The following is a 12,817-nucleotide window of genomic DNA, read 5'->3' as shown; positions in this document are numbered from 1 at the left end:
AATTTATACATTAAAATGTATGATTTTGCCGACACGTGCACATAGGGATGTGTCCCTTATTTGCTTGCCAGTAAACCTCTAAGGCAGGGGTGGGGGACCTTTTTCCTGCCAGGGGCCGTTTGGATATTTATAACATCATTCGCAGGCTGCCCATTCTGGCCCCTCCCCCCTTTAACCCCTCCCATTGTCGCCACTTCCGCCCCCATCGCTCTGAGGGAATACGTTTCTTCACGGCCTGGGTGAGAAAGGGTTAACACAGTTTCTTGGGCGGTTCTAGCAGCTCCATAGCTAACGACTCTTCTGCATGGGGGGAAAAATGTTCCTTTTCTCAGCAAAGCAAACTCGCATCCGCCTTGAATAGAGGCTATTCCTGTCAGCATGAGGGGGTGGATCACCAGTGTTAAATCCTTCTGAACTAGAGATCTGCCAGGACCCAGGAAGGGCCAGACCAAATGATTTTGCCCGCCTTATATGACCCCAGGGCCTGACCTTCCCCACCCCTGCTCTAAGGAAACTGACAGGAAAACTAAAATGGAAATGAAGCTAAATGCACACACACTGTAAAATGCGGTGTTGGGATTATATTTTATCTTCATTTCCATTTTAATTTTCCTGTCAGTTTCCTTGGAGGCTTACACACACATAAAGATATAATATCACATATGGTATTATTATAATTATATAAGATGCAATTATACATAAAGCATTTTATATCTTATTTAGAAAATTCTGAGGGTTTTTTGTTTCAGTTTATAACCATTATGTCCATAAAAAAAATTTTTTTTTGCTTAAATCAAATAGCATCATTAGAGAATAGAGAAAAATAAAATCCCCTAAGTGAGATTTGGTGCAACAAATTGGAGATATCTGATATAAAGTAGATTAAACCCAACATTTTTGGAATGACTCCAAGGGGTCATGAATGTTCCCCCCTCCCACCAGATATTTCCTGGTGCCCCTTTCTCCACTCCACTTTTTAGTCACAGTATATTAAGATCCTATGTTGGTGTTAAGTAGTGTCAATCTGCTTCCAATTTATGGTGACCCTATGAATTACGGCCTGTTCCTGAGAATGTGGCTGAAACTAAATAGTTCGATTACATGTACATACGCTGGTGGCGAGGCCAGTCCCGTCGGTGACCGTGCCTCGCTCCTCCGCCGGCGCAGCCTCTCCATGGCGCAGCAATGGCGTAGAGAGGCCACACCGGCTCGGGGCGGGGGAGGAGCCGCCGGTTAGGCGGCTCCCTAACCGGTTTCGGCCTGGTACACCAGTGCCAGGAACGGTGGTGCTGCGCCTGCTTTTTTTCCTTCAACGGCATAGGCGAAACGGCTTTTTTTCCTTCAACGGCATAGGCGAAATGGCTTAGGAAGAGGCGCCACTGAGCCTCTTCCCCGCCGTTCCCCTATGCCGTCAGCTCAGGAATGGGCTGTAAATGACTTCCAATAAGTCCTATTGTTAACAGCCTTGCTCAGGTCTTGCAAACTGAGGGCCATGGCTTCCTTGATTGAGTCAATCCATCTCATGTTGAGTCTTCCTCTTTTCCTGCTGCCTTTGACTTTTCCTAGCATTATTGTCTTCTCCAGTGACTGTTGCCATTTCATAATGTGACCAAAGTCCATAGCCTCAGTTTAGATACGTTGGATTAAAATTGTATTTGCCTCTGCTCTATAGAGTATTTATTTAGAAAATGTATATACCACATCTCTGGACACTTGCCCCCAATGGCTCCCACAATAAAACAATACAATAAAAACATAAAAACATGCAATAATAAACCATAGATCCAGCCCATGGGGTTGGATCTACTGGTGCATTTCCAGGGATGGAGGGAGTTCCACACATAGCACAACTTTCTCACCCACCCCCGACTGCAACTCAATCCCAACAGCAGTATTTTAGGATGCAGCTGAAGGAGGGAGGTGAAAAAGTCCTGCACGATGAGTGAAATGACTTCCATCTGTGGAAAAGCTCCAGTGGATCCAAGCCATGAAAACAAACTGAGGAACAAAAAATGCTTTAAAATGTTATTTACGTAACCGTTCTTATGCTAGGAGCAGATCATAAGCACAGCTTTATTTATTTATTTAACAACAACAACAACAATCTCCTTTATTGGCATAAAATCGAGATATTTATTTATTTGTTGGATTTATATCCCGCTCTCATTCCTGGCAAGCCGGGCTCAGAGCAAATCACAACACAACTATAAAACGTCATAAAACACCTATTAAAACAGTCTTAAAAATTCCATACTTCATATTATAACAAACAAGATGGCATATGATTCTCAGTTGCAGCCACTGGACAGACCTAATCGGCAGTGGACCCCAAATCACGTCAGGGGCAGGATGAAAGTATAACAAAGTCCATACTCCCCTAACAGTCTTTGCCCCCTTTCACCCAAACAAAATAGCTTCCCTATAGAGTCTCCCATGTCCTTAACTGTGGGGCCCCTGACTTTTTGGTAAGACATATACTTTACATGCAAAAGGCCCCAGTTTGAGTCCCCAACATCGCCAGTTAAAGAATGCCAGGTAATGATTGTTTGGAAAGATCTCAACCTCACTTCTTGGAGAGCCATCGCTAAACACAGTAGACAATACTGAGTTAGCTGAAGCAATAGTTTAACTCACTTTGAGGCAACTTTATATAAAGGTTGTATTGAACGAACTTGAACACATGAAGCTGCCTTATACTGAATCAGACCCTTGGTCCATCAAAGTCAGTATTGTCTACTCAGACCGGCAGCGGCTCTCCAAAGTCTCAGGCAGGGGTCTTTCACATCACCTATTTGCCTAGTCCCTTTAACTGGAGATGAACCTGGGACCTTCTACATGCCGAGCAGAAGCTCTATCACTGAGCCACGGCCCCTCCCCAAACTTGACAAGAGATGTCATTTTTGATAGCACCTAACACAATCTTAGTTCAGGTCTCCTTCACAAACTTGCCCCGTTCCCAGTGGCATTGTTCCACACAGTTGTATATATGAAATTATTGCAGCTGTGAGAGCAGAGCCAATTGGTCATGTCTTTCGTACCTTTTACTGTCTGGATGACTACAAATTATGCACATGGCCCCCCTCCTCTGGCAGAGGCATTCTACATTTCCACATAGATATCTATCATATCTACACTGGATGGTGCCACAGGAATACTGGAAAAGGGACCAAAGTGACATAGACATGAGAGAATTACTTCAAACTGTCTATTTGGCCTTCAGATCTGTCTTCCTCTGACTAATGCCAAGAAGAAAGTCAGGCCTGAAGAAAAGAGGGAAGCCATTTCCTAATCCATTTTTTAGGCAAAGTTTTTCTGAAAAACCTGCCCTATGAAGGTCAGTGGTATGAGGCATCCTAAAGACCAGGTTATGGCTCTGCAACAAATAACTGATCAGGGTGTTTGTTTTTGTTTAACTGTTAGTAAAATTTGTTTATTTTTTTTAAGTTTTTTATTTCCCAAACGGATATTACAAGACATACAAACATATAAACATACATATCAAATTCTTACATTATAATGGAACTTACTCTATAACTTCAATTATACCTTCTTTGAATGTTATAATTGCATATTCAATGACATATTTCTTACTTAAATTTTAACATATTATTTTTATCAGTTAACAACTATACACTCAAGAAATACTTTCCATTTTCCATAAAAATCAGAGGATCTATTATTCACTAGAAACGTTAGCTATAGTTGTATATTCTGCTACTTTGTCCATTCAGTTACATCTGGGAAGTCTTCTGTTTTCCACTTTCTTGCATACTCCACTCTTGCTGCTGTTGCCATATATTTAAATAATTAATTAGATATTTTTGGCATATTGTCTGGCAAAATATTTAACAATATACTTTTTGAATCTAGGACAAATTTGATTTTCAATATTCTTTGCATTTCATCATGTATCATTTTCCAGTATTTTCTCCCTTTTTTGCAAGACCACCACATATGGTAGAATGTTGCATCTATGCTTTGATATTTCCAACACTTTCCATCAAATCTCTGATTTGCCTTTGAGATATCTTTAAGTGTTATATACCATCTAAAGTACATTTTATACCAATTTTCTCTAAACATTTGACATTTTGTAAATTCAGTTTCTTTTAACCATACATTCTCTCACTGAGTCATATCTATAACTGCTCCTAAATTTTGCATCCATTTTATCATAAAGTATTTTACTTGTTCTGTTTCATACTGTAGCAACATAGATTTCCCCTATCAGTCGACTTGAATCTCCCATTATTAGACATTCAAAATGTGTCTTTTCTCTCAAAAGTCCACCTTGTTTTATAATTGTTCTTTCATTTTTTAGTCCATTTCATGATATAACAGCCACTGAATGTTCTTTCCTTCATCTTTAACCCTTTGTCAGGTTTTTATCTCCCCCCCCTTATCCATCATATTCACAAAAGTTATATAATGTTTCTCTTCATATAACATTATGACAATATACCTTCACTGGCATCGTCAGTGACAAAAATGGTGGGCCGATCCTGTTTCTGAAACCATATTCAGAATATAGAATAAAACCATATTCTAAATAGTCCATCTCTTAAAATACGTTTCCCATTTTACTTTTGAATTGTTTTCAACTATTTCTTAAGCCACAGATAGTTATGAATTCCTTCTTTGATATCAATTGGTTCCATTTTCACATTTCTATGTTTAGGATCTTTGATCCAGTCTATTATCCATGCCAGTGCTGCCGCTTGGTGGTATAACTTAATATTTGGAATTGCCAACACTCCTCTGTTAATGTTGTAACATCTTGAACCTTACTCTTAGCCTCTTCCCACTCCATATAAATTTGTTTATTGTACTTTGCCATGTTTTTTTATTATTTATTTTTCATTGGTACTTTTGGGACAAAAATTGGCTCCCAAAGAAACACACAGGTATTGAAATAATAAAATTAAGTTTAAAAAATCCTTGTGGAAAGGAATTTGTTCCTACTTTCCCTCTGACAGCAATTGGACGCTGGAGGAAGAAGCTTCACAGTTTGGCATGACAGGAGGAGTGTCTGTTAGTCTGCTTCACAGCTTGGCATGACAGGAAGTGTGTCTGTCAGTCTGCTTCTTGCCCCCACCCTTGAGGGCTCATCAGTAGCACTTGGAAGCTGAAGGGAAGAGGCTCTCTCAGCCAGAACTAGATGCAGACACAGTGGAGGGGTATCTGGCTGCTTTCTGACCTCCCTCTGAGGGCAGTTGATAGGAATGTAAGTGAGAACAAATGCAATAAGCTCGCTAAGTAGCAGAGTTTTCCCTTGGCAAATAATGCTATGCCCAGCAGCTAATCACAAAGCGGAGATATGTAATCATATAGTATTCTCATGATGAACAGAGTGTTAATTTTCTTCTCTTTCCCTCCCTAGCTTGACTCCCATGAGTATCTACCTCCAGCACAGGTCTATTCCCATGATACAGTAACACTTCTACAGGCAAAGCCAGAGAGAGATCAGAAGAAAACAAGATGGTGAGAAGACACCCAAAAGAGATCCTATACCCCAAGAGACTTCATTTTCAGCTAACCTGCAGTTCTCCATTTACTGCTGTCTGTCCCCAGCTCAAGACTGCAGAACACACACGAAATATGAATATATGAAAATCCCTTCTAATGAGTCAGACCACTGATCTGTAAAACTTAGTATCATTTGCTGTGACTGGCAGCAAGCTAGTAGTCTCAGACAAAGAAAGGTCTCTTCTAATATTTGCCACTGAAAATCTTTTAAGTGTGGTTGCCAGGGACTGAACCTCAAACCTTTCCCACGCAAAGCATGTACAGTGCCATCAAGTCTCTTCCTCTTGGGATAACTGGGGCCATGCATGTGCCCAAGTTCTGATGACTCCTTGAATAGCCATCCTGCTTCATGTCAATGAGAATGTCCATCCTGTACTGGGGATCCTAGTGATGTTGCAGGAAGGCACAGCCCCAGCTAAAGTTTTTCCCCAAATAGTACCTGAAAGTACAGTTCTGCTTTTAACAGAGGCTTCATCAAGTGGCCTCTGTCAGATCAGGTGTCTTGTCTTTATTCAGGCCTTAAGCCTAGTTTGGTATAATGGTTAGAGTGTCAAGACTAGGATCTAGGGGACCTGGGTTCAAACTGCCACTCTGCTATGGAAGTTTGCTAGGTGGCCCCAAACCCACTCAGCCTAACCTACCTAACAGAGTTGTTGGGAGAATAACCTAGAAGTGAAGAATGCGATATAAGCTGCTTTGGTTCCCCATTGGGGAGGAAGGCGGGGATAAATGAAGCACGTAAAGAGCACTGCTGTCTGGAGACGGTCTCCTGCCCACTAGCTCCCATTGAGGAAACAGCAGCCATAAAGGAATGTTTAACATTCTTTTGTCACAGCCAGTGATAAGACCCCCCCCCTTACAATACTCAGACCGCCATGTCACAGCATCATACTCAGGAAAGGCCACTCCTCAGTGGGAGAGAACTCGTTTTGCATGCAGAAAATCCCCGGTTTAATTTTCCCAGCAGCTTCACTTTGAAAGGTTTCAGCTGGCAGACCGCTCCCTGAGACCCAGGAGAGCTACTGCCAGACAAAGTAGACCTTACAGGGTTTTGTGGGTGATGCCGCTGCGACTGTATTGAAATGCTGTGAAAGGGAACACAGGGCTGAGAATCAACTCCTTGCCTGCTCTGTCATGTTCAGACCAGCACAACTCAACCAATGCCCCAGCATCCTAACAGCGGCAGCCTCGCTTCTTGTAGCAAGCGGCTTCTCATTTGGACCAGAAGCAGGTGTCACAGGGCTGGTATTCTGTAATGGCTGAGAGACTGAACTAGGAGTCAAGTCCCTGAGTTCAAGTGTCACTTCTGGCATGAACTTACTAGATCTCATGCAGACACACACTCTCTTTTTCTCTGTGAGCTTCAGCCTCCCAACCCAACCACTACGATCATCTTCTGAGGCCCTACTTTGGGTGCCCCTGCCTTCTGAATGTAGGCAGGTGGCAACACAAGAGAGGGTCTTCTTGGTCATGGCATCAAAACTGTGGAATTCATACCCCGAGGATACTTGTCTGTTATCTTCCATTACTGCCTTCCACCGGCAGGTGAAGACTTTGTTTTGTTTGGTGTTTCTTCAGTAACCATTCTTTCCTGCCGTCCATTTTAATTGCTGTTTTATAATGTCCTGCTTTTAATAGTTAGCTACTTTGGTGGCTATAACTTTTGGAAACAAACAAACAAACAGTGGCCTACTTTACAGAGCTAGTGTAAGGATCCGAATATGTACATGAGACACTGAACTATGCCTCAAAAACCTACCAGCAGAACCTGAATTAGGGAGTAGAAAAGACCACATCGAAGACCACTGAGATAACAAATGAAATATTTATTTGATTTGTAATCAAATGTTCAACATTCTATGAGGATACAAACATTTTAGATGAAAGGGGGCAGTGCAATAAATGAAGGATGACTCTAAAATCTTAGGAAAAGACAATTAGGTGAGGCACAAAGTTACATTCATTAGCTTCAGGTTTCACAGGAATGTCCTCTTACAAGGGGAAGCCCATTTCAACCCACAAACAACAGTGGACATAATTTTCAGAGCAATTCTGATTACACAGCTAGTGGGCTTTTTTTAGTCCAATTTCTTTAATCTACAAAATAAATTTTTTTACTATTCAGTCGTTTCACATATAGTCTTCAATCCTACAAACGTAAAGTTAGGTTTATGCCAATTTAAAGCCACTATTTAAGCATTCAAAGTTTCCTCTGGAGAAAAGGATGCATACAAAATTGTAGGGTGCTAGATTTAAAATTACAGATGGTCATTTAAAACAAGTGGAAGCAATAGGCGAGAGAGAGACATGCACAGACACTGGCAAATAAAAGACATACTTATTGGCTTTGTTTCTGTGTAGGAGAGACTATTGCTTTCCTCAGTAATGGAGCCAGTAGCCAAATGAAGAGGAAACAATATAATAGTGCAGAGTAGAAGAGGTACAGAGGTAGTAGAATAGATTGTACCACTTCAATCTGCAGGTGAGGGTCTGTTTTTTTTTTAATGATCTTTCGCATAAAAGCTTCCCTGTAGAAGGAGCTGGGCTAGAACCTCTGTCACTGATGTGGCAAGATGTTGCTTGCAAGGAGATTTTGCATGATAAGGAAGTATGCAGCCTAAAGTAGTACAGTAGCTTAGGTCACCCCAGGATGGGACCACCTCAGTTTGCTGCACCTATAAACCAGGCCTGGTTCTTTATTCTTCGGAGCTCTGTTAAGCTTAAAAAGCTTACACAATATTCCAACCAAAAGTAGCCCAATGAAAACTTATCCACTGATATCTCATCCCTCTCATTCACTGTGAACCAACAAGGTAGCCATACTTCAAAACAACTTTTGCAACATTCATAATGACCAAACTTTGTGTGCATGTTTTAATAAACATTTTTAAATACAAAAGTGAAAAATTTGTAGAGTTCTAACCTTGGAAAAAAACATGACATTTGTTAAAGAAAATGCCAATAATAAAATCTCAACTGTAACCAGATACAGATTGCCTATCTGCTGCCATAGATCCCAAACATTTCATTTTTGTAAAAATCCAAAACATTCACACATACTGTTTCACTCTTCCCAAGATTGAGTTCCCAGTAATAATATAACACAGAGAATGTAATGTGGGGGCATGGTCTACCAACCTTCACCCATAGAATGCAGTTTTATGAAAGCACCCATTATTAGAGTTGCCAACATTTTTCTTAACCAGCCTCTGCTGTCTGTACACAACAGTGGCTTGATCTGCCAACATTATCAGGTGATTATATTTTACTCCATACCAGGAAAAGCTTCACCAACTAGATTCTGTGCCTCAAGCCACTGTTAAAAGCACTGGAGTGGGTTTTTTTCTAGCCAGTTGGCAACCCTAGATGAATTTCCAGTACAAAACTATCCCCTCAAACATTAGCAGCTTGGCTGTGCACATATACACCACAAGTCTCAGTGTTGGGTTTGCTGTACGTCTCCTTCAACTATTTGAACATAGAAAAATTGGAAAATACTACAAATCAGTCACTTTTTTCTAAGAATAAATTGTGTATCCTTACTATAGTCTTTGTCAGTGCTGTTATTCATATCTTCTGTTGATTTGAACACAATGAATGGTCTTATAAAATAGTAATCCACTTTATAATTAGTGAAAGTAGGATTTTGAGAAAGAACAATTGAGCAGTTCTATTCCGCACAGTTTCTCTTCCCAAGCCCAGTAACATTTCTATGGCTCCTGAACATATTATTTCAGAATTAAGTATCAGGTAGAGTTGCCAGAATGGAGATCCACCCTGGATCTTTTGAGATATTAGGCAGCCAAAGTTCCTCCTGCTCATTCTGCCTCACCCACCCCATGGTCCTTTTGTCCACCCCTTTCCTTGGCCCGTAACTTACCTCTCTGTAGTGGACTGTTCTCTTCCCAACCCCTAGTGCTTTTCTTCTAAGCCAAGCTCCAATACTGGAAGTGCTCAGGGGAATAGGCATGTGAGGGGAAGATTCACCTCCATTTACTAGGGTGCATCTTCCGTTCTAGAACCACCCCCTCCTGTTTTATATGCAGATGAGAAAGGCCCACTGCTGTCCCATACAGTGTGGTCCTTGTGACTTCTGCCACCCTGACCCCCTGGATGGCCACTGCTCTAAAAGCACATGGGGCACAGATCCATATAAGCTTGGAATCGTTACTCATATGATTATGAAATCTTCCCCCCTCTTTCTGCCATAAATAGGGTTTTGCTCACCCAGAACTACAATAGATAAGGTTCCCTCCAGCCAGAGAAGTGGTTAAATTGCTCTTCTTCCTGGCTCATGGTTTTCTACCCAGATTTCAATTTTAAGGCCTTGATTTGCAATTTAAGACACACAGTTAGGGACCTCAGTCCAGAACCAACAGTTTGAGAGTATAGGAAGTGGCAATAAAAGTGTGCACTCTTCTATTCCCAGATGGTAGGCAGAGAGGAAGGATACTAGAAACCTTTTCAGATAGGAATTTTGGGGACAAAACAAAATGTGGTGGCAGGAGCTCTGCAAATAAACCGTATGGAACGCACAAGGCTAGCTCTGGGGTTCAGAAGCCCAGTACGAGGTTCTCATCTAGAGGACCTCCATTAAGCAAGCCACCCTTTCATGCATGCATGCTTCCTCCTACAGGAGGGATTGCACATGACACCTTTAAACTCCTCTAAGCCCACCCACACTAGCAAGGCTAAGTGCAGATTGATATGCTTCATTTCCTTCAGACATGAAATGGAAGATCATTACAGAGACCCCTGTGATGTCACACGGGCCTCTGTGGTGATGCCCATGCCTGGTGGGAGCAGATAGGCCAAGCATCACTGTTTGGTAATGGGCCCTCTCCTGGGCAAATTTTCCACTGACCCTTGACTTCTGCCCTGGGTACCCATATGGTTCCTGTACATTTTCCTGTGGGGAGGAGGAGCAGCAGCCTACACAGGACAGGACTGCACACCATGAAACCATAAAACATGACCAGTGGGGGGCTGAGTTTAGAACAATTTGTCAGAAATTGTGCTCTAGAAGTCTGACGATAAATATGAAAATAGAACAGACTCCCTCACAAATCACTTAACGGTACAACTCTCAATTTACTAACGCGTTTTCTAGTTTCAGTGCTTTACAGAATCTTTCACTCCTCTTCACAGCAAGGGTAAAAGGTCAACTTCCCAAGCCATCAGCCATTATCACGTGGATTACAATTCTCAAGTTTAAAAAAATCAGCTTGAAAATACATCTCGACATGCCAAAATGGGTAATTTTAAAGAGGAATGCCCAAAGGGGAAAAAAACAGGAATGGGTAGCATCCTATCCTCCAATTCTCCTCCCTGCTGATGTGAAAGAAGATTCTCTATGGAATAAGGAGTGAGTGCTTGCAAGGCTGGGAGCCTCCATGATTTATGCTGCAACTAAAATTTAAGTTAAAAAAGGAGGAAGGACAGGTGAGCAAAGAACAAATGCAGGCAACAAGTGTCCTTGCACAGTACCTGCCAAACCTCCAGATAAAATGACAGACGTCTGGTCAAATGGCCAACGCAATCAAGTCAGTCTTAGGAAGGAGGAAGTCTTGCAGCCACGGATTAAGCAGCCAACTCAGGGTAGACAGTTCTTGACTGAGAAGGCTGCTTCTCTTGCTTAGGCCAAGTTTAATTGAACTCCTCAAAGGGTACAATGTCACTGGGCAGGCTCCCATTCATCTCTGGGGCAGTCTCCACGCCCAGGTAACCCAGAAGTATATCACTGCGGCGCCGGGAGAGCTGGAGGATGTCTTCTGCAAGTGACTGGACTGTTGTGTATCTCACAATGTCCAGGTCAAACATGTCTTTCAAATATTGCATGATCTGGTGCTGGAGTTTGGGAGAAAAGGTAAATCAACAAGAGACCAAACAAAACATTAACATCAATATTATTATCTGTGCTCCCTCCCCAAATGAACAGACACAACACATTTACAAATTATCTGACTCATGAATATATTAAGCTGCCCTTCTACTGAAATCAGATCATTGGCCTGTCTAGCTCAGAACTATGGCAGCTGCTCCTCAGGGTCTGCAGAAGGGGTCTTTCCCACCAAGCGATGTAAGATGCTTTCATTAGGAGATGCTGGAGATTGAGTGTTGTGCATGAAAGCTTGCTGTCGCCCATCTGCATAGCGTGCATTAATTCTTTCTTATAAACCCATCTACTTCAGTGGTGTCTAGCTTGATAAACAGCTGCCAGGGTCATGGGTAGAGACAGGTCTTTCTGAATACCTGCTGTCAAAGATCTTTTGCCTAGAGATGCCAGGTTTTGAACTCAGGACAACCAGCATGCAAAATATTTGCCAAGTCTTACAATTTCAGTTAATTTTAACATCTATGCAACATGTTAGAGTTCGGTGACCCACACTTTAATGCACTACTGCCAGCAAGCATGGTTTTAATGCTGTGGAAGGGGGAAAGTAATGTTTTTCAAATATGAGGTTTATGTTATTTACAAAATCACTAAAAACAAATGAAGTTCATAACAGCTATAGTGCGACATCTCTAAAATGCCTTTAGATAAAGCTGTCCCCAAAACAAAATGCTTACCTTGAAAAAACTGCAGACTTCCAGCAGATGTTCCTTTGGCCCCAGAAAGCCAAAAGCGAGAACAGGGCTGACATGCTCCGATACGGAGTAGAAATGAGAGATGAAGCCATCTGGAACCTGCCATGGGGGAAGCAAAGAACTGTTCAGATCAAATTTCTGCTTATTCAAAACTGAGCACAACCCAGTTTCCCCAGGGCCATGGGCAGCAAGATGAGGTTCCCCTACTACTTCCCTTCTCCTTTCAGAATTCACCTTGGTCCCATTTGCATCAACACTAGCCATTTTTATCAACGAATAGCCAGTACCAGAACTATGTAAACTTTCTACTCCAATTCACATTCCCTGGCCACCGTGAACCATGTTTTAGTGGTCAAATTAACAGTGGTTAATGCCAGTTTATCTGCACACTAGATACTAACCATGGTTTGGAATGGGTTTGCAAACCATGGTTTTCAGACAACCCAATTAGCCACAGCCAGGGCTCATGTAACTAAACCAAGCTTAATACTGACAAGGGAAGGATTCATTCTGGAGATGGCATTCTGCCAGTCTGCAAACAATGGTTTCTTTTGCACTAGGTCCTCAGCCACACAGAAGACATTTTGCATTCTCCCCCTCTCAGAATTTCCCTTTTTACTTACCATCAGAAGTCGCCGCTTTGCTTTTAGAACAGACCAGCAAGCAGTTGCAAGGGCCTGAAATGTAAAGAAATAAAAATCCA

The 12,817-nt window shown here is 41.9% G+C and overlaps 1 protein-coding gene across 2 annotated transcripts in view; it reads right to left on the bottom strand.

Annotated features, from left to right (window-relative positions):
• Nucleotides 1-11,128: 11,128 nt before the first annotated feature.
• The window catches only part of MIGA2 (mitoguardin 2), a 28,524-nt gene continuing 26,835 nt past the window's right edge, over nucleotides 11,129-12,817 (bottom strand). For both annotated transcript variants that reach the window (XM_056860592.1, XM_056860594.1), the window contains exons 13-15: nucleotides 12,738-12,791; nucleotides 12,097-12,213; nucleotides 11,129-11,373 (exon numbers count right to left, since the gene is read on the bottom strand). In XM_056860592.1, the coding sequence (XP_056716570.1) occupies nucleotides 11,173-11,373; nucleotides 12,097-12,213; nucleotides 12,738-12,791 (372 nt within the window). In that variant the 3' untranslated portion in view covers nucleotides 11,129-11,172. The remainder of the gene's footprint in view (nucleotides 11,374-12,096; nucleotides 12,214-12,737; nucleotides 12,792-12,817) is intronic.

This window comes from Euleptes europaea, chromosome 14, assembly GCF_029931775.1.
Source record: "Euleptes europaea isolate rEulEur1 chromosome 14, rEulEur1.hap1, whole genome shotgun sequence".
In the NCBI taxonomy this organism is placed as follows: Eukaryota; Metazoa; Chordata; class Lepidosauria; order Squamata; family Sphaerodactylidae; genus Euleptes; species Euleptes europaea.
The sequence above is the reverse complement of the archived record's forward strand: the minus strand, read 5'-3'. Positions and strand labels throughout refer to the sequence as shown.